This window comes from Eretmochelys imbricata, chromosome 13 (genome assembly GCF_965152235.1).
Source record: "Eretmochelys imbricata isolate rEreImb1 chromosome 13, rEreImb1.hap1, whole genome shotgun sequence".
Taxonomy (NCBI): domain Eukaryota; kingdom Metazoa; phylum Chordata; order Testudines; family Cheloniidae; genus Eretmochelys; species Eretmochelys imbricata.
In genome coordinates, this window is record NC_135584.1 from 7,609,416 (window position 1) to 7,633,929 (window position 24,514).

At 43.9% G+C, this 24,514-nt stretch overlaps 1 protein-coding gene across 1 annotated transcript in view; it reads right to left on the minus strand.

Moving 5' to 3' along the window:
• Nucleotides 1-3,870: 3,870 nt before the first annotated feature.
• The window catches only part of SLCO4A1 (solute carrier organic anion transporter family member 4A1), a 46,318-nt gene continuing 25,674 nt past the window's right edge, over nucleotides 3,871-24,514 (minus strand). The window contains exons 4-13 of the mRNA XM_077832447.1: nucleotides 23,765-23,855; nucleotides 20,509-20,630; nucleotides 19,285-19,396; nucleotides 11,869-12,023; nucleotides 10,805-11,000; nucleotides 10,019-10,181; nucleotides 8,373-8,545; nucleotides 7,843-7,907; nucleotides 6,896-7,044; nucleotides 3,871-5,031 (exon numbers count right to left, since the gene is read on the minus strand). Coding sequence (XP_077688573.1) covers nucleotides 4,885-5,031; nucleotides 6,896-7,044; nucleotides 7,843-7,907; nucleotides 8,373-8,545; nucleotides 10,019-10,181; nucleotides 10,805-11,000; nucleotides 11,869-12,023; nucleotides 19,285-19,396; nucleotides 20,509-20,630; nucleotides 23,765-23,855 — 1,373 coding nt within the window. The 3' untranslated portion in view covers nucleotides 3,871-4,884. The remainder of the gene's footprint in view (nucleotides 5,032-6,895; nucleotides 7,045-7,842; nucleotides 7,908-8,372; nucleotides 8,546-10,018; nucleotides 10,182-10,804; nucleotides 11,001-11,868; nucleotides 12,024-19,284; nucleotides 19,397-20,508; nucleotides 20,631-23,764; nucleotides 23,856-24,514) is intronic.

Here is a 24,514-nt window from a genome sequence, read left to right on the forward strand (position 1 = left end):
TCCTCGTAGACCCAAGGCTCTGTGTGTACAGCTCCAATTTCAAGATCAGGTCCTAAAACAATTCATTGGAGGGGGGGGGGGGAATTCCTTTAAAAAAAAACCCCCAAAAGTTACTTTAAAAATCTTGTTAAATTAAAGCTCTGAATTTTTTAATCTCCTGGAAGTTTCTAAAAAAAGAAAGCAGATCTCAAAGCACTTTACAGAGGAGATCGGGATCATTAGACCTATTTGACAGATGGGAAAACTGGGGCACAGAGCAGTGAAGTGGCTTGCTTAAGGTCACCCAGCAGGCCACACTGGTACTAGAGCTCAGGATTTCTACATCATAGGCCATAAGACCCTACTGCTTTGTTACATTTGGCCTTTCACAACTAGTTCTTCCTGCTATGAATCCTCAGTTTATTTGCTTTCATACCTAGTGGATTTTTTCCCCAGTACAAACTATTGTTTATCTATATTATTTCATGCAGAGAATCAATCCTATGTATACATAGTACAGGATTCTGACCTCATTCACGCCGGTCAAAACCCAGAGTAACTCCATAGGCTTCAACTCATTGGTTTACACAGGCGTAAGTGAGGTCCTAATCTTGCTCATTTTGTTCTTCTTTGATAACCAAAGACCTCTTGTTTTGCCCTTGCAAGGCAGCTGGTCCTGCCCGTGCAGAACCAGGGCCAGGTCCCCAGTGAATGAAAAGTGCCATAGCTCCATTGACTCTGCTGAAGCTACCTCACTTTACGCCAGCTGAGGATGTGTCCCTCAATATTTGACAATAATGCACTTGGCACAAGAGAAAAACTGCTTCATTTTCTACAAATAAACCTATCACTGCATTCAGGTTGGCACAACAAGGAAAAGAAAATGAAATGAGTCCCAACTGGGCTGAGCGCAGAAGAGAAATCTCTCCTCGGATTAAAAGCACATTGACATTCTGTTTCATTTGGTTGTGCTCATACTCTGTCCCCTCCTCCTTTTCCCACAAAGATCCAAGAATAGGCTCTTGTTTACTACACTTGTCCTTGACCTAAGGTTGACCCAGGGTTCTTAGATCTCTCTGTACACTTTGATTTTGGGAATAGCTGTTGTCCTTTCATGTGCTGTCTCAACTAGCGATGAACAAGAAACCAAGAAACCTAGTTGTGTTCTGAGCTCAGTACCGTAAGATGAACCCTAAGAAGTTCAGGAGGTCCAATTCCCATGCCACCAAGGCTTCTCTCCAAAAAAGCCCACTGACCTGAGCTGGCATCATAGTGTTCTTTTTTCCCAAAGGTACTAGACAGATGGAAGGAGTCTAGTGGCAGAATGGACTTTCTCTGAAACAGAATCAGATAGCTCCTCTTAGGTGTCTGCTTACTCTGAGCCTGGCCCGATGCCCAATGAAGTCAACAGGAGGCTTTCCATTGTCTTCAATCTGTGTTGGATCACATTTCCTAACCCCACCCATTCCCTGACTCCCACTTGTGTAACCTTCCTCCATGAACAACAAGGAGTCCTTGTGGCACCTTAGAGACTAACAAATTTATTTGGGCATAAGCTTTCATGGGCTAAAACCCACTTCATTAGATGCATGGAGTGGAAAATACAGTATCCATGCATCCATGCATCTGATGAAGTGGGTTTTAGTCCACGAAAGTTTATGCCCAAATAAATTTGTCAGTCTCTAAGGTGCCACAAGAACTCCTCGTTGTTTTTGCTGATACAGACTGACACGGCTACCGCTCTGAAAACTTCCTCCATGAGTGCAGGAAGAAAGGGGTGGTAGTTAAAAAGAGAAACAAAGCTGTGGAGTCTCAAAATTTCAATCATGATCCAAAGAGCTAACCGGCACTAAAAAGTATTGTGTCCAGAGGGTTGCTTAGCACCACAGTTCTCACTGGTTTCATTGAGAGCTGAAGGTGTCTACGCCCCAACTTTTCCAGTTGTGACTACATTATAGCTCTGGATAAGCTAATTCATTCTGTTTGCCTCAAAAGCACCATTCAGAATGAAATGAAGCTGATCAAGACACACACAAAGGACCTGTCAAATAGTGCTTATATTTCTGTGACGTCATAGGAATACAATACTTCACATGAGATGGGGAAATGTCCTTTCAAATACCATGGGCACACACATAGTTTTTTATATACAATGTTGCCCTAATAGGAACAGGGTTTTTTTTTTTTTTTTTGCTATTTAATTAAAATCAAGGATTTTCAAGACCACATCAACATAATAAAACACCACTATTCTTTTGCTCTTGAAATGATAAATTCAAACAAATTTCATTTTATAAACACTAGTAAAGCATGGCATATATATAAACACTTCTAACCTCGTAAGTACAATATGCACAAAATATTTCCCCAGAATAATGTCATGCAACTCACCAGGCTACTGCTTGTACCCAAAGTGTTGGAATGTGTTTATTGTTTATAGTGTACTGGAGTGGCAGACTCCTGTAGATAGTGGTTGTCTTGCTTATAGGTGCCTGAGAAAACTGTTGACGGTCATGAAGAACCATTTACTACGGGTCAGGGTTAATCTCTTTGGGCCTAGTCACGCCCCTTAAATCACCACGGGTGTGTAAAATGGGGAGTGGGTGTCAAGCAGCAGAGAGGGGGAGGCCACACCCAGAATACTGCAAGGGCTCTGTATGCACCAGTGCATAGGGGTTTATTCTGGGAAGGCAGTACCAATGGGTCCATGACTACCCAGAGCTACTGACCAGGGATGCCTTCCAGAATGTCAGTGTTCAGCAGTAGTTACCACGCTACGATACCAGAGACGTTGCAGTGTTTCCCAGGATAGGTGCACATGGCATTTTGGAGTGAGCCTTTCAGCCCAGGTCAATGGCTCTAAAAGTTCTGATCTAGACAGTGCTTTGAACTTGCAGCTCGGGCTGAAGCTGCTGAAGTCGCAGCTGGGGCTGGGGGATTCAGAGCCCAAGCTCCAGCCCCTGCCACAACTTCAATGTGTTGTTTACGATGCAGCTATTTTTAGAGCAATAGTGCGACTAGCCTGAGTCTGAGAGACATGCCTAGATGCTGTGGTGTGACAACGGTTGGGAAATATGGGCCTTTTAATGGCTGCTGCTGCATAGTAAATCCATGGCCTTGGTGGAAGAGGATTCACGGATGGCAGAGGAACTCCTATTCAAAGCCCATTCACAGTGAGTGTCAAGGAAAGAACGGGTATTTTACTTCAGCCCCATATCTCCACCACAGTATCACCCTCAGCAGAATGGGAAACACCAGGCATGGGATATGGCTGTGTTTAATGGTGTCGGCTGGGCGCCGGAATGTTTGGTCCTTTGCCAAAAAACTATAAACAGCTTTTCAACCTTCTTCCCTCTTTTACAAAAACATAAGTATAAAAAAATATACAAAGTAGCTACAAATCTTTCTAAATATTTTGTAGTGAACATTACATGTCGATTAAACAGCTTGTTAGTGGTTGTCCTATAATTCTTCACTACAGTTTTATGCAGGGTAAGGATTTCAGGGACCTGCATCGTCCGAGGGGCCTCAATCCAAGTGCTGAATTTCTACCTGCAGTTTTTGCTTGTGCAACCATTGAAGAGCCAAATAATAAGATTTTGATACCTGCCTAATTTTGTGGGTGTGGGTGAGACAGCCACTCATAAATCTGGCCATCAGATGCTGGCCATCCATTGCTTGTCCTTGCCAACAACATACGGTTAATACTGCAGTGCATATTTAAAGGGCATTTTTGAAAATGTGGCCCAGTTTATTTGCAAACAATGGATCAGATCATCATCTGATGCAAATCAGTGTAGCTTCATTGAAATCAACAGAGCTATGTCTATTTCCACCAGCTGAGAATCTGGTTGATTTCTTCATTGGCTTCATACAATAAAGTCTGTCGCTATGTTAGGTTTCTCTTCCAAGGAGCAGTGTGAGAAAAACTAAATTAGTTCGGATTTTTCTGTATACTTAAAAACAATGTCTTTACAGAGCAGAACAAACAAAACATTTCACAAATCCATATCTTATATGTTTCTGCGTCAAACAGCACAATAGCTCAAGGACAAGAAATAGTCCAACTGCCTTTACAGGTCATTACAAAATGTGTCCATCTTAAAACAACGGAAGAAAAGCAGATTGTAACTATACTGCAAATCCTGGGACTGGAATTAGGAAACCAGAGGTGGCGACAGAAAAAGGCTTGGGTAGTGAGTTAAAAATAGCCAGTGATGTTCAAGTTTCAACAGTGTGTTGTATGTGATCTACTGATGAACTTCCCAGGTAATCCATGATCTCAAACCATTGCAAAGTAATAGGAACGATGACAATTAAATGTTCTATAATTGAACTGAACAGAGAGAGAATAGAGCATACATTATGAGCAACGATGTATGTGCTACAGCAACAAAAAAGACACTGTTTTTGCTCCTTGCTTTGAATATGGTAGCAGATTGTCAACATGAGGATAGGCAGTTGATCAGACCTAAAAAGTATGAACACAAGTGCTTTGCTACTGATGGCTCTATAATGTATGTGTTACAGGCCAGATTCTCAGCAGAAGTGAATGGAGCCAGTTTACACCAGATGAGAATTTGGTCCCACAGTGGTACTCTGGTTTCTTTAGTGTGGTTCAGGTTTGTTACAGAAGTGCTATAAAGCTACCGGTGAGTAACATAAGTGTCTGGCATCAGTGCACGGATCCTCAGATGGCATCAATGTAAGTATCCTCTCATGTGCTTCTGCCCTTCAGAAAAAGTTACTCCAAACCAGAACTTACTTCAAATATCCTTCTTTAAACAGAAAAACAAAAGGGTAAAGCAATAGTAATAATAATAGTAATCATAAAACAGGAACAAAACAAAATTTTGACATGGTATTTCTGAGACAGGGAGAAAGTCCTTTGCAGTATTTATAGTGTTATTCAGCAGCTTGGGTCTGGAGAGATTTGTTCTCCTGGAGGACACAGTTCCCATTTTCTGATGCATCTGAGCTCCCTGGTAGGGATTCTGGCGGAGGCGGTTTGTAAAGTAAACAGGCCAGCAGGAAGAAGACTGTTCCAACCACCTGTAATCATCAAGACATCCCCTGTTACTGTTAGAGCCACTTTTAATACCAAACATGACCCTAACTTATTTAAAAACCCAGGGCCACATCCTCAACTGATGTAAATCAGCAGAGCAACCGTGAAGACAGTGGTGTTGCTGGTGCCAGTGGAAGTATGCCAATTAACAGCGGCAGAGTAGCTCCCTCCAGGCTTCCCAGATCCAGATTAAAAGGGAGGGAGTCGTAAGGACAATTTGACATGCAGGTGATCTGTGCAGGAGGATTTGGCTGGATTATAACGACAAGGAAGAGATTAGCCGGGAAAATAGATTCGTTTGTGGCTCTGGGAATATGCTCCAGTTGATTAGGAGCAGGTGTGCATGCCTACTTTTTAGGAACGTGCACGAAACCTCAGTGAGCAGCCAGCTAATTGGCAGAGTTCCCTTGAATGTAGAGGCAGCAAAGCAAGACTGCACAAGGGTGAGACCCTAAAAACTTATTTTAGAAGCTCTTGCTACAATGTGAGTAGTGCTTAGCATGATGCAAATTACAAATAAAAGTTCATAAAAGTACACACACAATTTATGGTCATAGTTTTCAGACCGACACTGTACTATGCTGTGCGGGGTGGGGACAATCATACGCATTAGCATTATGGAGGGGGATTCATCCAGACCAAACAATCCTTGACGATGATGAAGATCCCATATAAACTCACACATGGCCCCCCACTGTCATCTTTCTAACAGACTGACCCCAAACCCTCCATTTAAACCATTGCAGCTTCAGGAAAGGTTCTGAAGCTGAACTTTTCAGTCATGGCCTATCATCACATAGCATAAAACCCTGCATGTAAAAAGGACTGTGGCTAGAACCGTGCCATTATTCTGGAAACAAACTGGGTTTTCTTGCAGCTGGGATTTGTTTTTAAATGAAGAACTGTTTGGATTTGGGGAGGGAGGCAGGTCAGCTCTTTACCTTGTTCTTGACAATTATGTATGATTCCCTTCTGAAGTTCCCAACTTGCGAGATTTTGACTACATCAAGGGGCAATACCTTGGCTTCGAAGGCCTCACTGTCACCAGTAGGTAAGTTTGCTGAGTAGCTGGGGGAAGACTGGATTGTGGAGTGTACAACGCAGCATGCCCAGGAACTCCATGTGGCAGGGGCTAGATTCTCTGATCACCTGACTCCATGACGGTACTGCACTGGGATCTTAGTGGGATGCTCCAGCCATTTAAAAGACCTGGAACCACATTGCACTGAACTACATGGATTTAGAGCAGCTGAGGATCTGACCTATGGTATTTTGCTGTGTATACTAGCATTGCTACACACATGCCTTCTCATCACAGCTGCTGATCCCTATTGTGACCTGCAAGCTAAGTGAGCTAAACCAATGCTTTCTGACCACAAATATTGAAACATTCGCCCTCTCGACATTTTCAAGCAGTGATCAGAGAATAGCTATTTACTCTTCTTTACAGCATGAGCAGCGTGACCTGAGTCACACTAGCTAACGGACCGTATTTATATACTCAACTCCACTTCTGGAGTGAGTGATTTTAATAAAATGTGGGTTTTGTGGAGTTTTTCCCCTAAAATTTTAGACGAAAAACATTTAGCTTGGAAAATAATATGGAGGAGAATGACAGTACCCACAAGTTGTTAAATTGTGAATCGTAATGGAATATTTGCATTTAGTGACAAACACTTTGCTGTGTTTTCACAGCAAAGTTGCGTGAAGATAGGATTCGTGTTGTGATCGGAACAGCATAACAGAGGTTTCCAAAATTCTGCCACAGCCGGCGCTGCTCATCTAACCAGTCATAAGCAAAAAGCACAGGCTAGGAGATGTGAAAGGGAAACAGTAACTGGGCGTCACCTTGTAGACAATTCCAGCAACCAGAGTGTATCGGCTCATGGAGGAGTTCTGGTAAACGTAGCAAGAACCTTGTTCTCCACACTGGTCCTGCCACACCAGACATGATAGATCAATCAAAGAGCCAAAGGCAATAGGACCGGGAATGCCTCCTGCATGAAGACAGAATGGAACATCAATTGATATAATTTCTATCTATTATCCTCAAGGTAGCCCAAAGCACTTTTGAAACAATGTGTCAGGTTTTGCAGGTACAGTGACTGAGTAAGCTAACACTGCAACCTGCATGGCTGGAATTTCCAAAAGAGATCCTAAAGGAGTTAGGCACCCAAACCCTACTGGATTTCAGTAGGAGTTGGGTGACTAATGCCCATCAGCTCCTTTGAAAACCACAGCCTATGAACTCAGCAATGACTTATGTACTTAGGACCCATTTTCTTTTTGGAATGAGCAGTTGCCCACTGCTATTGTTTACTCCTTTGGAAACATGTTATGGGAGTTTTAGTTTTCCCTCCAACAGCCAGATTACATGGTTAACAAGGGATCTCACTTCAGCATACGATACTTGTAAGAGTTCAAATCTGCATCCCCACCAGGACCTCAAGGAACTTTTGGTGTCTTGGAACCTTAATTTACTAAACTCAAGCTAATGATACTGTATGAAGCTTTGCTGTTCTGTATTAAGTTATCTCTAGAGCTGGGTGAGCTATTCACAATGAACAATCTAGCTGCAAAATTTAACTTTTTTTTTCCTGTTTGCAAATTACATGCAAACAGGATTGGATGTTTATGAATAGTGCAGGTATGTGAGAGAAAACATCCTCCACTCAAACATCACATGTCCCCATTCCCCTTCCCTTAAACTATCTGTATTTGGCCCACAGACACTCCTGTGATAAGTGTTTTACAAATACAATAGGGAAAACATACACATTCACACCATACTATACCTAGAGTTCTTACTACAATCCACTGGATTCCTAGTGCAAATGATTTCTGTCTGTCGGAGACACACCTGGAGCACACAAAGTTAGAATTTTAAAATGCTGACGTGAAGTAGGAGCAGCTCCCCAGCACCAAAGAGAAGAGCCTCTCCACACCCCGTAATACCGTCAAACAGTATACTCTGATGATAAAGGGATGATGATATTTTCAGCCGGAATGAGGCTCATTCTCCCTTTTTGTGGACAGAATGTGCACCAGCAAAATTTGTGCCCACACTTTTTGGAATTGTGAGGGCAAATCCGGGAATTTGCACATCTAACTACCTCACTGAGGGCACAAATGAGCAACATACAGACACAAGCACTCAGATTGTGCTCACAATTGGACTGAATGGAGAATCACGCTCGATATCTTCAACACGCTGAAAACTGGGCCATTTTCATCAGGCCCCGTCCCACAATTGCTAGGATAAAATGAAAACATTTGCGTTCAATTACTTCCTGCTGTACAGTAAAGAGAAGGTTCCGCTGCTTACCGTAGAGTTGCAGTCAGCGCAGGAATACTGCATAGGAATGTAAAGAAAATCACAAAAAACATGAAAACCAGAAGGACAGTCCTTCTCTCACAGGAGGAAGTGCATCTCCCTGCTATCGCTTGGGCAGAACCAGTGGGATCATTCTCCAGGATACAGCTACACTCATGGTAAACCTGGGAAACAAACACCTCGTCAATTTCCCAAAGAGACAGTGTTTCTACAGTCATAATTTGGGCGATTACTAGAATTGAACATGGTGAATCCCCTACAGATCAGTTGTTTTTGCAGCTGGGTTTTGCTCCTGGAGCAGAATAAGGCAACCATAGCAGGGCCAAGAATTTGGCCTTTTGTCAGTTTCCAGTGCAGATATTATCGGGTCGGGTAGTAATGAACTTCACAAGACTGCTCTGAACTCTGGAAACATTAGTTATTGCGTGATGTGAACACCCTCACACACACTGTCCCCTCTGTGCACAAAATACTAACAGGGGATTAAAAGCACACAATGGGACAAACTTTGCTCTGAGAATGGGAATTATGTGCACACAATGGGACAAATTCAGTTCCTAGTTATACCCGTGTAAAGTGAGCTGTAGCTCACGAAAGCTCATGCTCAAATAAATTGGTTAGTCTCTAAGGTGCCACAAGTACTCCTTTTCTTTTTGCGAATACAGACTAACACGGCTGTTACTCTGAAAAGAGTTCAGATCAGTTATTAACAAATATAGGCTTGAAATTAGATGAAGTTTTTTGACCATCAGAGGAATGAAGTTCTGGCACAGCCTTCCAAGAGGACCAGTGGGGGCAAAAAACTTAACTAGTTTCAAGACTGAGCTTGATGCATTTATGGAGGGGACGGTATGATGAGACTGCCTACAATGGCATGTGGCCCATCTGCAACTGTTAGTAGCAAATCTCCAATGGCCAGAGATGGGACACCACATGGACTACAGTGAATTCTTTCCCACGTGTCTCACTGGTGGGTTTCACCAACATGTTCAGGGGCTAACCGATCACCATATTTGGAGTGAGGAAGGAATTTTCCGCAGGTCAGATTGGCAGACACCGTTCCTCTGCAGCGTGGGAGCACAGGGCACAGGCTGGTTTGAAACAGAGTAAATGGTGGATTCTCTGTTCTTTAAATCATGATGTGAAGGCTTCAGTAACTCAGCCAGAGGTTGGGGGGGGGTCTATTACAGGCATGCGGGGGGGAAGGTTCCGTGGCCTGCGATGTGCAGGAAGTCAGACTAGATGATCATGATGGATCCTTCTGGCCATAAAATCTATGAATTTATGAGTTATGCAGGATTTACATCAGTGCAGCCGAAAGCAGAATTCGACCTATTGCATGGAGTCTAGGCCCTTAAGTAATAATATTCGGAACTTCAAATTCCAAAATGGAGCAGCAGGACTAGGTCAGTGCTGAGCAGCAGAAGCATACGTCGAGTACTTGAATCTCAGTTGGTGCCCACCACTCACAAATCCTACATATTCACAGGGCGTCCTTCTACAGTTTATATCTGATTTGAAGCAAAGCTCAAAGCCCGAAAAAACTTAATGTAACTTCATCAAGGCTGGCCGGAATTTAGGAAGGCGTATGTGCTAACTAATGTTCTTTGCGAACCCCTAGGTTCTTCAAACCATACCTTCTTGCCACTATCGAGGAATGATTTTTTTTTGCACCCTGCATGGCAGGCAGAGTAATACATGATGTCATCGCTTCCGCAGACTGGACTGTAGAGCTCCCTTAGACAATCACATTCGGCATTGCACGCTGCTGTCAGGTTTAAGCTGCTTTCCAGTAAGATGCTAAAGGAAACAGTGGATTAGTCAACAGATGTTCCTTTAACAGTATCTTCCAGGGCTGGGTGGAGTGGAATAAGGGCTTGTCTACCTTATCCGCTGGATCGACGGGCAGCAATCGATCCAGCGGGGATCGATTTATTGCGTCTAGTCTAGACGCGATAAATTGACCGCCGAGTGCTCTCCCGTCCACTCCTGTACTCCACCGGAGCGAGAGGTGCAGATGGAGTTGACAGGGGAGCATCAGCTGTTGACTCACCGCAGTGAAGACACTGCGGTGAGTAGATCTAAGTATGTCGATTTCAGCTACGTTATTCAAGTAGCTGAAGTTGTGCAACTTAGATCAATCCACCCCCCCCCCCCCCGCCCAGTGTAGACCAGACCTAAGAGGAGAAGGAGGGCACAGGGGTGTGTGAGAAGGGATGCTAAGGTAGTGGGATGCTGGAAGGTGCTGGGCTGAGTGTAGTCATACACTTGGAACATGCCTATAAGGTTGGCCTTGCAACCATGCAGCGACATTATTCTGTAGTGCATTAATATTAACCTCAGTGTTGATGACTCAAGTTTATCCTCGTGTTTCTGTACCATCACAACACATGCCTGACGGGAACTGTGATCATTATTATTACCTTCGGTTGTACATCTGCGTTACTCCTGCCATAGGCATGTTAGGGCAGTGAATGAAAAATATGAAAGCAGCCAGTAGACTTGTCACTGTGCAAAGTAAACACAACTTGATGATTCCTGAACAGCGAAGCTTAAGCTTATTCACGAAGAATCCTCCTAGGAATGTGCCTCCTCCTCCCGCTGGCACGACAAGATAACCTAGGGGGAAAAACCAAGCCCATAAATGTCAGGAAGGGAGTTTCTATTTGTCTGAATAAATACACTACAGAGTTGGCACAATTTTAACTCCTTCCGTGCCACAGGCCTAGGGTTGTTTCTTGATGGGAATTTATAGGACTTAAAGAAAAGAAAAGAAAAGAAAAGAAAAGAAAAGAAAAGAAAAGAAACATTCTGCCCTGTGTAGCAGCTCTGAAAGCCTACTCCAAAATCTGAGAAAATAAGGAAATATTTTTTGCATATAGTGCAGTTCTGCCCTGAAAAATGACTCCCCAAGAATAGCATTATTGTATCCCACTGAATTCAGATAAAATTTGCTCAGTTTACCAATTTAAATGTATAAACATATGTGTGTATGTGTATATATATTTTTTTTCTAATTGGCTGGCCTGCAAACTCAGTCTGGGATCTGAGAGTGAAGCTGGGTTCTTTCCAGCTGCATGTCACTAGTAATACAGCTTCTGCAGCTCAGATGCTCTCCTCATTTGCACTTGAGTAATACTTAGACACCACTGTTGACAGTTCTCTTGATGGTGCACAAATAGGAACAAGCCCCAGCTCACTCAGTGTTGGTTTGGCAGGACCAACCGGTGTAAAAGTTGGAAAAACGTTTCCCACTAAAGTTAGTAAATATAACACTGACTACACACAGGGTGCAGGTCTGCTGGGTCCAAAGGTGCCATTTATATCTAAGATTGCAGACAGTTTTTGCACATAGTATAATTATTGCATAGTGTCAGGATTGCATTTGCCTCTGTGATAAAAGAGATCATCTCCTTGGTCATGAGATTTTACTATTTTTAGATAATATAAAATTTACATGGACATTATTGAAAATCTGTTTTCTTACCAAACAAGGTAGCAGCTTCGGAGGCACTTAAACCATACTGTGACTCAAGGAACTTGGGTCCAAAAGTAGACATTCCCGCAATGAGCGTGGCTTCAGTTGCTCCAGCTAAACAGAGGAAGATGAAGGTAGGGTTCTTCAGAAGCAGCAATAATGATCTGTCGAGTCCAAGAGGCATACAGAAAAGACAAATATGATGCAATTGCGTAGCATGGTGCACTTTTACTTCATTACTGTCTCTTTGAATCTAAGGCCTAGAGGGGGGTCTTTAGGCTCATCCTTGCATAAGGGCAGTACCCAGCTGCCCCATCTTTCATTGGAAGAAAAAGAAAGGAAAGAGTTGATGCAGCTCTTTAAAAATGCAGCATGCTTCTCTCCTCAATGCTGATTCAGCCATGGTGCCAAGGAGCAGCACCCCTCTCTAACCACTCCCTCTCCACCTACTCAGGGTGGGGAGTATCAGGTGAACATTGTTGGGTAGCATCCCCTGTCAGCAGTCTCCTCCCTTGGAAGTGGAAAATCTCAAGTTTGTCCACTGAGTTTGATCAATGTTGTCAGTATTTTTTTCCACGTGCCTGTTCATGTAGAATGAGGGTTTTCCAAATTGAATACCTGGATTGCACCTGCAGACTTTGTGAATGCATCTGTTGTGCCCACCTAGCTGATATTTACATAAGCAAACAGGGACCAGCATATGCAAAATGGGTGTCGCATATGCAATCATTGACATCATAGGTACAAAATAATGTGGGTCTTGCGGACACAAATGGTGGAATCACAAATTCTGTGGGTGCAATTTAGATGGTGAGTTTTGAAAATTCGGGGCTTGTCTCTACAAAGTGTTGAGTGCCCTCAATTCCCATTCAGGGCAATAAAATCTGAGGGTGCTCAGTACCTTTCCGAATTGGGTCAGAATTGAAGGACAGCATATCAATAAATACCCTTTTAGATCCTGATTCTGCTAGCTGTTGAATACACTCAATTCTCATCACAGTTTATGGGAATTATACCAGTAAGCAGTGATCTTAATCTTTGTAACTGTAGCGAGGCGATCTGGTTCCCCGCTGTCCCGAATGCCAAAGTGGCGGAGCCAGCGAACCCTGCGCCCACCCCTCAGAGGTCAAGGTGCAGGACCGGAAGTATAAAAGCTCGACCCCAGAGCTCAGTTGAAACACAGCCACTGGAGACGCCAGATGCATGTGGTGGACTCCCAGCCAGGAGACCACGGCGATCGGAGGCCAACCCGAGGACTGGCCAGACCAGCCAATACCTGATGCTAGCCTGAGCCCAGAGACGCTGCCAAGCTTGCCGTTCGCCAGTTACCCCGAGGAGTCGCCAAGCCAACCGCGCGCCAGTTACCCTGAGGAGCCCATGGTGTGTGATCCCTTGGAGGATGCCGGCTGGACCCAGGTACCTCTAGAGGGGGAGGTAGGAAGTAGCCCAGGGGCAGCCGACCCTAGTCAGGCTGCAACACTGCCAGAGCCAATGTCAGTGTGTTGCGGCCAGGAACCCCACTGACACAGCAGCGGGTCTTCTTCAGCTGCTAGGGCTCTGGACTGGGACGCAGTAGAGTGGGTGGGCCTGTGTCCCCCCTGCCACCCACCTCGCGGGTGGCCATCTCCCCCTCTCCCAGGCCGCTCGGAGCCAGGAGCCTGGGCCTTGCTATCGAACTCTTTGCTCAGCCCCCGCCTGAGGGCCCTAAGCTACTGACTGTTGCCCTGCCCTGACCCAGCGCCTGGCTTTTGCTATTGAACTCTGCTCAGCCCCTGCCTGAGGGCCCTGAGCTGCTGACTGTTGCCCTGCCCTGACCCAGGGCCTGGGCCTTGCTATTGAATTCTTTGCTCAGGCAGGCTAGTTCCCCGACACACATGACAGAAGTAGCGAGGCGGTCTGGTTCCCCGCCGCCCCGGAGAGTGACGGCCCCGGCTGGACGCGCCTACAGTAACCCTGACCCAGACCAGGTGATTGGGGTCAGGAAATAAAGCTGTGTCGCATACCAGCACTCCTGTGTGTCACACATTTACTATTTTACAACTCAAACCTAGTAAGTTTCTTTCCTGCTCTAAGTACTTTCTTAAAGACCTTATCGTCCTAATGTAAAACAGCAATCAACAAAGGCCAGACAAAGTGGGGCACAGTTTAACTAGTATGTTTAGCAAATACATTTTCCTTTTGACTAACTGGAATTTATTAGGGGAAAGCAGACATTCCAGACAATTTGCCATGTTCCATATTTATGCAGAAAGATGATCCAGCAGCGATCCTGCTGTTGGATACAGAAAAAGCCCCAGGCTTGCTTGATAGTCTCAGTTCTCCTCCTCTATCTGAGATATTGAATTAGGAAATCTACACTGCTTTGCTGGGATTTCTTTTGTAACTGGCTTGAAATTCTGTCATGTAACTCTATTAGCCTGCCCCAATTGCTCCCCTCTGAGGCTGTTATATGTAATGAAAAGTCCTGCCCAAAGCAATTTGGAACAAACTGGTTATCTCTGGAATGACAGTGAGTGATGTACTCATCAGAGCTCTCTATACAGACAGATGATGTGTGTGTGTGTGTTTTGTGTCAAAATCACTTGACAATTGCTTATTGCTTTGGAGAGAATGTGGAATGGGGGTAAATCTACAGCCATGCAACTAGATGTCACATGAGTAGAGCTGGTCAAAACACTTCTGGTGGAACTCTTTTCTTTGGAAAATACTGATTAGATTAAATCAAAATGTGGGAGTGTATTGATCCTGTCAAAACTTTCGATGGAAACCAGGTGGGCCAGCTTCTATACGTTTCCCTGAGCAGCAGCCTTTCCATGCTACCTACTCCTCGGAAAGCTGGCTGCCCATGGAGTTGGGCACCAAGGAGTTGGTTAGCCAGGAGCAAGCTGACAAATTCCATTTTGATTCTCCAGAAATGGAATTTTTCATCCCATGAAACATTTCAAATTATTCACTTTTCACCCTGAATTGAGATTTTTTTCCCTCTAACAAATTGAAACATTTTCAGTGGGAGGGAAGTTCTATTTTCTGGCCAGTTCTAATGTGGTGTCTCTGCATCACACATTCTGGGCAGTTAGATATTTATGAGTTACTACCACTGTGCTGTATATGACTTCTTTACACGCAAACAACCAAGAAAGAAAGAAAGAAAAATGGTAAATTCCTATAATGTAATGTCATAGGACCCTATTGCGACAGTTCTCTCTAACTGTTAGAATCAGCTTAATTACTTTAATATCCTTCCAGGGATGACCTTTTCTTTTTTTTCCCCTATTATTTCCCTTAACTGTAACATGAAAGAAATTAATCTGCGTGACTGTATTTTATTTGGAAGCATAATGCCTAATCTATTGACTAGAAAACATATGGCTGATTGCATCTATTGTGCGATGGCTCCTACCTGCTACACTCAAGAGAAAATAGAGCACTAGGACAGTCGTTATTCTACCACAGGAGAGGCATTTTTTCCTGCAGGTGTATGGGTCAGATCCTCAACTCGTGTAAATCAAGGTAGCTCCAGTGACACTATCAGAGGATCTGCCCCATCTTCTATTGCTAACACATGTAGGGACTGATTCTGAGAGATAGTGACCAATACAAAGGCCACTGAAATCAATGGGAATCTTTCCATTGATATCAATGGGCTTTGGATCTAGAGCAGCTGCTGCACAACTCCCGAGAAGTCCTGGATGTCCTCGATTCTTGAATTCACTGAGAGCTGAGGAAACTCACCATCTCGCAGGGATAAGGCCTGCTATATATTAAGGTCTGATCCTGCAACGCTTACCCATATGGGTAGCCCTTACTCATGCAAATAGTCCTGTTGACTTCATGAGCAGGATCAACTCACCTGCGCAGAATAGGGACAATGGGTTGTCATATCATTCACAGTCTAGTTACATTTTAATAGGTCAATAACATGCTACTTAAAAACTCTACACTTATGTTTGCATCATCTTGGTGTATGTGGCATGGGGACTTTTTCATCTTTTGAAAGGATTATTGTTAAAAAGCACCAAATGAAAAGCAATGAACTTCCTCCCTTTCCAAAGCTAAAACAGTGTTAAAGTTGTGATGCAAACCAACACTTCTTCCCCGCAGGTAATTCAAAGACAGGAATATAATATTGACCTCAGCTCTTTTTTTGGAGAACAGTGCATTGTGCATGCCTGATATATCAATGAGCAATCCTCATAAAACAGATGTTTATCAACTTTATCAACAAAACTCCCCTTCTCTGATCAGTCCCAGCAAGCTATTTATCAAGCGTGTCTATTGTATATTCTGTTTGAATCTCTATTGGATTGAAACCAGTGGACTTTTTCATGTGCACTACCAAAGTGGAATATGCAATAGAAATCTGCAGAGGGAAGTAGAAAAAAAATGCCACTTTTATCAAGCCTTTCTGAACCAGGAATCAAGCCGCAATTCACTGATCGACTGTTTCATCGTATTGGCTTCATTCCTGGTTGTTGCTGGCTGCGAAAATAGCATAATTTTTTAAGTGGTACATCTATGCTTTCTCAGGAGCAAAATCAGGCTACTTGGACACACTGAGTGGTTTCTTATTCTACGTATTCTAGGTCATTCCATGTATCTCAATGGAACCGTCTTACTCTATAGAACACGAGAAAATGTGCCAGAGTCCCACCCCTAATTAACATAAAACTGGAAAGGTGCTCCTATAAAACTAAAAGAAAAGGAGTACTTGTGGCACCTTAGAGACTAACAAATTTATCTGAGCATAAGCTTTCATGAGCTACAGTTTACTTCATCGGATGCTCACGAAAGCTTATGCTCAAATAAATTTGTTAGTCTCTAAGGTGCCACAAGTACTCCTTTTCTTTTTGCGAATACAGACTAACACAGCTGCTACTCTGAAATCTATAAAACTAAGCTGCCTTTTGCCCTTGTAACTGACACATCAGCCCATTCATCCAAAGCTGCCTCGTTTACAGATGTGATCCATTCCTCTCGAACAACTTCCCTTTAGGGCATTCTTCTTCTCTCAAACCAAACCAGCAAACACAGACGCATGTAAAGTTGGGGTTGTTTTTTTTAATAAAAGGGACAATTGACTCATTTTTTAAGATGCATAAAAATACATTCAGCTCTAGGCTGGCTCTTACTTTATATGATCTGGTTTGCCCACCTCTAATTATTTGCCATCTGTTCTCCGGGGACTAGGTACGTTAAGGAATGTTCAAGGCAAATGAACTGATCCTGCAGCCCTCACTCAGGCAAAGCTCCCCTGAGGTTGGTCAGAGTTTTGTTTCAGTGAGGCCTGCAGAGTGTGAAGCACTGAAGTTTAGATACAGCTCCCTTAACATTATTTAAATGCAGTTTTTGAATTTAATTTCCATGTGGTGAGTCATGACCTCCAAAAATGGCACTCAGTCAAGAATTTCATTTAATAACAAGGTGGAAATTGGTTCAATGCAATATTCTTCACCAAACATACTTAACCCCTGGCGAACTGCTTTGGTGTTGCCCTGTGTGAACAGTTGCTTAGAGTCAATCAAAGTTGGCTATTGTATGAGGTAAATTCTCCTGTGCATCTCTGTTTCAATTCTCCTTTTCATGTGCAGAGGCAGTTAATGATTCTAAAATTCACAAATCACCCTTAGCAACAGGATTATGGTTCCGCAGCAGCTATTATTTTTGTCTGTGTGGGTACAATCTGTCGACTGTAGTTGTATCTAAGAATGATACTTGGAGAGGTTGAGGAAGTAAACATACAGTTCCCGGTGTTATACTCAGCTTCTACAAAAAAAGTGCATCACAACTAACACAGAGCATTTTTCCAAGATCCAACTCCTGTACATTCAGTTAAAACAGAATCATAGAATATCAGGGTTGGAAGGGAACTCAGGAGGTCATCTCGTCCAACCCCCTGCTCAAAGCAGGGCCAATCCCCAGTTTTTGCCCCAGATCCCTAAATGGCCCCCTCAAGGATTGAACTCACAACCCTGGGGTTAGCAGGCCAATGCTGAAACCACTGAGCTATCCCTGAACTTCAAACATTATGTGCAATAGCATCATCCAGTAACTCCCAAACATTTCCAGTTGGTATCACGTAGCTTCACGACATGATCCTTTCGGTCTCCCACACTCCTCCAGTTAAATGCTAACTGAAAACAGCACAGAGAAATTCTGACTCTCGGAAGTCAGGTGTTATCTTATTTTGGTCAATTGTTCATTGATATTTCCTGCTTTACGTTTCCAGAAAATAACTCCCAATTACATTGAATTTTGGCCTGTGTGTGTGGCTAAGTTTACACTATGAGCTAGGGGTGTGAGTCTCTCATCAAGCTGTTGTGAATATAAATAGCAGTGTAGCTGTGGTAACATGGATAGTGGCAGATGAGGTGGCCACGGCTATTTTGCATAAAGAGAGAACAGAAGAAAAAACACAAAGAAGCTGGTGGACATAGGAGAAAGGAAAATGGAATAAAATAGAAAGCCAACAGAGATAAAACTAAGACAACAGGAAATAGATTCAAAACAGAGAGACTGTATTCGACTTGCTATGAGACAGGAACGGAAACAAAGATGAAAATTAAAGGGACATATGAGGAAGCCAACACGGGACTAAAATAGGAGGAAAATCAGAAAAGCTCAGAGAGACAAAGACGAGGCAACACTGGACAATACCCAAGTGAGCAGTGACACAGAGTGAGCAGCCTATAAGCAATAATACCCATGTAAGGGGAAGAATCAAAAAATAGTACATGTGCATGTAGTTTAGATCAGTGTTTCTCAAAAGTTCTGGTACCAGGGAGCAGCTTGCTGCCTTCCTAAACTGTGTCAGGGAGATCTCCGGGACGAGTGCCGGTCCACGTACCGGTCGTTGAGAAACACTGGTTTAGACGACAGTGGTGAATGGTATTAAGCCACGTCCTGTAAAACCCACCCCGGCACATGTCCCGGATGGTACGTGGTTCTCTGTGGGCACAAAATTGTGCTTATGGAAACAGTCTTACTGGTAACAGTCGCTGTAACACACTGTGAAGCTGTGTGCACTGGACCATCGTTGAAATGGGTTTTATTTCAAAGGCCGAAACACAAACTGTTCCATGAAGGAAACTGTCCCCATGTCATCTATGGAGCTGCATTTGGGGACTAAAGTTCCTAAATTTATTCCTGGCTCTACCATTGAATCTGTAAAATGGGGTTGATGATACCTATCTGTACAGGAGCATTATAGTATTAATGTTTGTAAAGTGCTTTGGGAACAATTGGCTTGATCTTGAAAGATGCATAGTGTCATCAACTCAAGCTCATTTCAGTAGGACCCTACAGGATCAAGCCCCAGGTATTGCAAAGTATTTCAGTTATTATTGTAGAAAGCCAGATGAAATTGCGGCCATTCCCCTAATTTTGGTAAGAGCTTTCTGAATGTCATGCACATGCAAAGGTTCTCACCGTGGAAGATCTTTAACTGTTTTCCCAAAGTCGGGATCTGATGCCGTTTCATGGCTCCCATCTTTCAGCTGATGAGCCTCGGAGATTCTCATAATGATGTAGCGCTGGGATCCTGAAAACATTGATGAAGGAAAGAGAAACTATATGAGAGGACGGCTTATGTGCCACACAAGTAGCAAATTCATGAGGGGAAAAAAGCATCATAGTATACACCTGATGTTTCCACGTAAAAGAGGATTTTTTTTCCTACAAAATTTTTTCCATTGGACATTTTTGTGTAAATGTTTTACCACTTCCCAACCAACAAAGAGCAGTTAGGTGCCCAACTCTCTTTGAAAGTTAATGGGAGTTGGGTGCTTGACTCCAATTTATGCCTTTAAAGCCCTCCGTCTCTCCAACCCCTTTGTCTCACATTTATCCCCACTTCCCCGCTACTTGTTCATAAGAAGCATAAAGGGGCGGAACAGATAAAGGCAACAAAACACTGGAAAGACAGGTGGCTGTGAAATGGAAGGTGTGAAATCAATGTATAAATTACACTTCAAAATACAAGAACTTTTTCCCCAGCCTATTGTTTCCCCATGCATTGGCATTCATCCAGAAGGGCAACATTTAGTCTGGCAGATATCAAAATAGGAGGAGACAGCCGCAGGAGTTAATGACAATCAAAGTATTATGCACATCTGCAGGACAGACAGAAAATGTCACATTATTTCAAGCATTGAGCAAATGAGAACAAAAGACAAAAGACAGAGATGGAGGGGAGGACAACAAGAGAGAAGCAAACAAAAGACCTTAATGGGGAACAAAATACATGGGTAAAATTGTATCCTGTTCCTTCCGCATGTACAGGCAGATATGTATAGCATGCAAGCTGAGGCTAACTGCCTGAATGCAAGTGTTAGTGGCATAAAGGGCAGCATAAATAGCAGGCTGATAGTAACAAAACAAAGAAACAGGGTTCTGCCCCATTGGAGTAATTAACATCTAATGACGAAGTTCTTTCCACTCCAACCTAAAGCAGCCAATTTGCACGGCCTCCTCCATAGACTTATCAAATCTGTGACACTGAAATGAGAAACAAGGTTTGTATCCCAGCAGCAGTACGGCTCAGGCAATAGCTTCGCTGAAACACGGGCTAATGAGAAACGGCAGCCGTCCTCCATTAAGAAGATTCCCCAAGCGTTCCGCCTGAAGTTATTCAGGATTTCATTCTTCGTATACCTGGCAGCTGGCGAGGGTAACCCAGAATGGGAATGGCAGTAAGAAGGGCAGCAGCTCCAGCACCCAGGAATCCTATCCACCAGGCCCCTACCCAGAGAGTATTATCTGGAGTTAGATCAATTCTGTAAAAGAACAAAGGGGGGAAAGGCAGTTACCTAACTGGGACTGAACATGAGAGGCTTCACCCTAACACTGGCATGGATCAGGAGTAGCAGGTGAAGTCAGCAAAGTAAAACTGGGGCGCAAGGCAGAGGGCAATCTGCCCCCAAGTATATTTTGTGCACATGACAAACTGAAAACTTGGAGCCAAATTCTGCTCTTCCTGACACGAGTATAAATCTGAAGTAATTCCCCTGGTGGCAATGGAGATAGCAGATTTATACTGGTGCATCTGAGAGCAAATTTTAATCCTTGGATTTTACTTCTTACTGAAAAATAAAATTGCTGTCCAAGGGGGTTCTGTGCTGTAAGGAACTAAAGGAGACTTATCTTTACTGTTAAAACATCACTATGGGCTAAATTTTAACTTTACAGCCTGCCTTAGGTAAGGGGCTGTGTGGAACTGTGCTATTCAAGGGGCAGACCCAGAGAATGAATTGAGACTCAGAGAGTGACAGCTCCACCCTGCTTTCCTTCCCCTGGGGAACTTGGGGTAATATTTCTCTCCTTTGCCTTCCTTTTCACAGAAACAGCTTTCTCTCCTCCACGTGCCCAGACAGCTACCCTACCTGGCAAGTGGGGGGAACAGAACTAGGGCTCCTCCCACTCCCAGCACCTCCACCAAAGGGCTCGTCTACACTACTGTGCGGGGTCGATCTAAGATACGCAACTTCAGCTACATGAATAGCATAGCTGAAGTTGACGTACTTAGATCTACTTACCACGGTGTTCTCACTGCAGTAAGTCGACAGCTGACGCTCTCCCGTCTACTCAGCTTGCGCTTCTCATTGAGGTGGAGTACCGGAGTCGACAGGAGAGTGCTCAGCGGTCGATTTATCGCGTCTAGACTAGACGCGACAAATCGACCCCCGCTGGATCGATCTCTGGATCAACCGATTCGCAAGTAGTGTAGACAAGCCCTCATTCACTGCCAGCAGTGGAGTATCAGCTGAGTAGCCCCTGCTGTCTGTCACGTGGCTGCAGTAACAATCTGGCCAAGGCTAAGCAGGGGAATTACAGGGCTTTATCCCCCATATTCCCCTGTACAGCTGAGTAAGGACTGTGGCAAGAAGAAGGACATGTGGCTGGGTGTTCTCAGCTGGAGTCAGTGCTCAATAGCAGTGTGAAAAGTACTGTCAGCCCCTGACATTCTCTTGTAAGTCAATCATAACAAAACCCAGTACAAAAGGCTGAACAAGATTGTGTATTCAGAACCCTCATCAAACTGTGCAATGGAAGCTCTGCCAAAGGGCTCTTTATTCGCAAATAAACTGCACAAATAATCCTTCTGAACTAAAGACAAATTCAAAGGCTGGCACAGGTGACTTCCATCGGTGACACAACCCCTGGGGCTGCCGCTTCAAAGCTGCTCCAAGCTCAGATGTTCCAAACACCTACGCGGTTTGCTAACAGTGTGTCTTATCACATGAGAGAGGGGCAGAGTAAATTTAGGGCTTGGGTTTCATGACTGGAATCAAAGGGGAAGTAAAGTACTCCAGCGTTTCCCTTTCTGTATGTAACCAAAGAGCTGAAATCTGATCAATGTGTGTGGAAACAGCACAAAGCTTAGCTGAGAATATAACATCAGACGAACTCAAAAGGGCTCAGCATTTGAGGCCGGATTTGCAAGAGAGCCCAGCTCTTGTCTCGGCAGCTGAGCTGAATTCCAAACGTGCCCAGCACTCTACAGGTCCCATTGAGACCTATGGAGCACCCACCACTTTGGCGACAAGAGCTGCTGGGAGCACTTCTGAAAATCTGCCTTTTTCATTTAGGTGCCAAAATGGGAGCTGAGCTCTGTTGAAAATCTGGCTGCTTCTTTAGGTGCAAAACTGGGAGATGTAGGTTGTTGAAACCATTGCAACCAGGTCTCTAATGTGGAGTTCCAAAATTTGTGCATACAAGCAGGCTTCTGAATGAATAAACAAGATATTTTTACACCTGGCTACCTATGCTCATGCTCAAATGTGAGCTTGCTACCGTAAGCCACCCTATCATCTTGGCCAACACAATTTGTCATTGGTACTTATATGGTCCCTGCTACTATAGTATCTCAACTAGGGTGACCGGATAGAAAGTGTGAAAAATCAGGATACTTTGGGGGGCGGGGAGGGAATAGTTTCCTATGTAAGACAAAGCCCCTAATATTGGGATGGTCCCGATAATATCTGGGCATCTGGTCACCATAATCTCAGCACTTTATAATCTTTAATGTCTTTATCCTGACCACACCCCTGACAGATAGGGGAATACTATCATCTTCATTCCACAGGTGGGTAACTGAGGCACAAAGAGACTAAGTGACTTGCCCAAGGTCACACAGGAAGGCCATGGCAGAGCAGGCAATTGAATCCAGGTTTCCCAAGTTTTAGGCCAGCACCCTAACCTCTGGACCATCCTTCTGTTCAGACCCACAGCCCTATTGGCGACTATAACAGATCATTCATGACAATGAGCCTGAAAACACAAGTTGTTTAACACTGTATTTATCTCTGAGCACTCATCAGTTCTGGGTTCCACTTTCATTTCTATTTTTGTCACCCGGGCCTGTGTTCAATAGCAGATCCATCTTTTGCTACAAGGCTTGTTGTTGAAAGAAACAACAACAAAATGATCCAGTCTACTAATCTACCAAATGTCACAGCAAAATAACAGGCCAGGCTTGCTCTTAAAACGCTTTTGCAAGGATCATTCATCTGCTGCAAGTGAAAAAGAAAAAAACCTCGAAGTAAATCAAAGAGTGACTGCAGGATCATTGTGAGGCATAGTGGAAAAGGTGACATGCTGCATACACAGGGGAACTCATTCAAGAAATTCTCTTGCTCACCACAGCACAGCTACAGCACATGACAAACTACAAAGATGACGGATGTAGAAAAATAAGGCATGTGAGTAATTCTTTTCCATTAATGAAAACCCATCATTCTGGCTTTAACCATACCCACACATAGCCCACTTACAAATTCACTGCTGGACAAAACCCCTTTGAAGACAATGGGTATTTTTTCACTTAAGTTGCTAAAGGTTTCATTTAATTTTTTTTAAAGGAACTGCACAGCATAAAGGAAAAGGAACAAGCTTATTTTTACCAACTTACTGTTTGCCTATTTCAGTATAAATATTTAGAAACATTCCTCCTACCAGATAACCTGCTGCGGGCCCAAGGATTGCAGCAGTGTAGAAAATAGCTGAAAGAGAAAACAATCAGTGTTACAGATTCCTTGGCATTTTACTGAAAGCCCCGACTCTGCTCTTTCTTTAAGCTAGCCCTCAAATGAAACAGTGCAAAAAAACCCTAGGGTGACAGTAGGCACAGCCCTGGGCAAGGGAGTGGTATGAAAGTGCCAGGATCTTAAGTGCAGCCCTGGAAGGAAGTGTGCCTCACACAGGGCCATAACCAGGGTGAGGTGAGCAGGACAGCTGCCTTGGGCGCAAAACCGCAGGGGCAGAAAAATGGACCAGACAAATGCTGAAAAAAAAAAAAATGGCAGCAAATATGCTTGCTTGCCCTGGGCGCTAAAATGGGGAGTTACAGCTCTGGACTCACACACACACACACAGCTCTGGTGTCTCAGCTTCTTTCCGCTGTGGGGTAACTGTCAGTGGCTGGGAAGGCTATGGACTGCAGCCAGCAAAGACCATCCTTCATTTTGCAAGGCGGGATTCTGGACTGTAGGGGGCAGAAGAGCCTGGCTGGCTGTAGTTTACAGCAGGTTCACACAGCTGTGCCATGTAACATTTAGATGAAAATATATTCATTGTTGGGTGGTAAAAAGAATAACAAGACCCCCCCCCCTTCTCATTCAGGGAAGACAGTAATTTCCTGCACGTCTTTACTAGGGGCAAA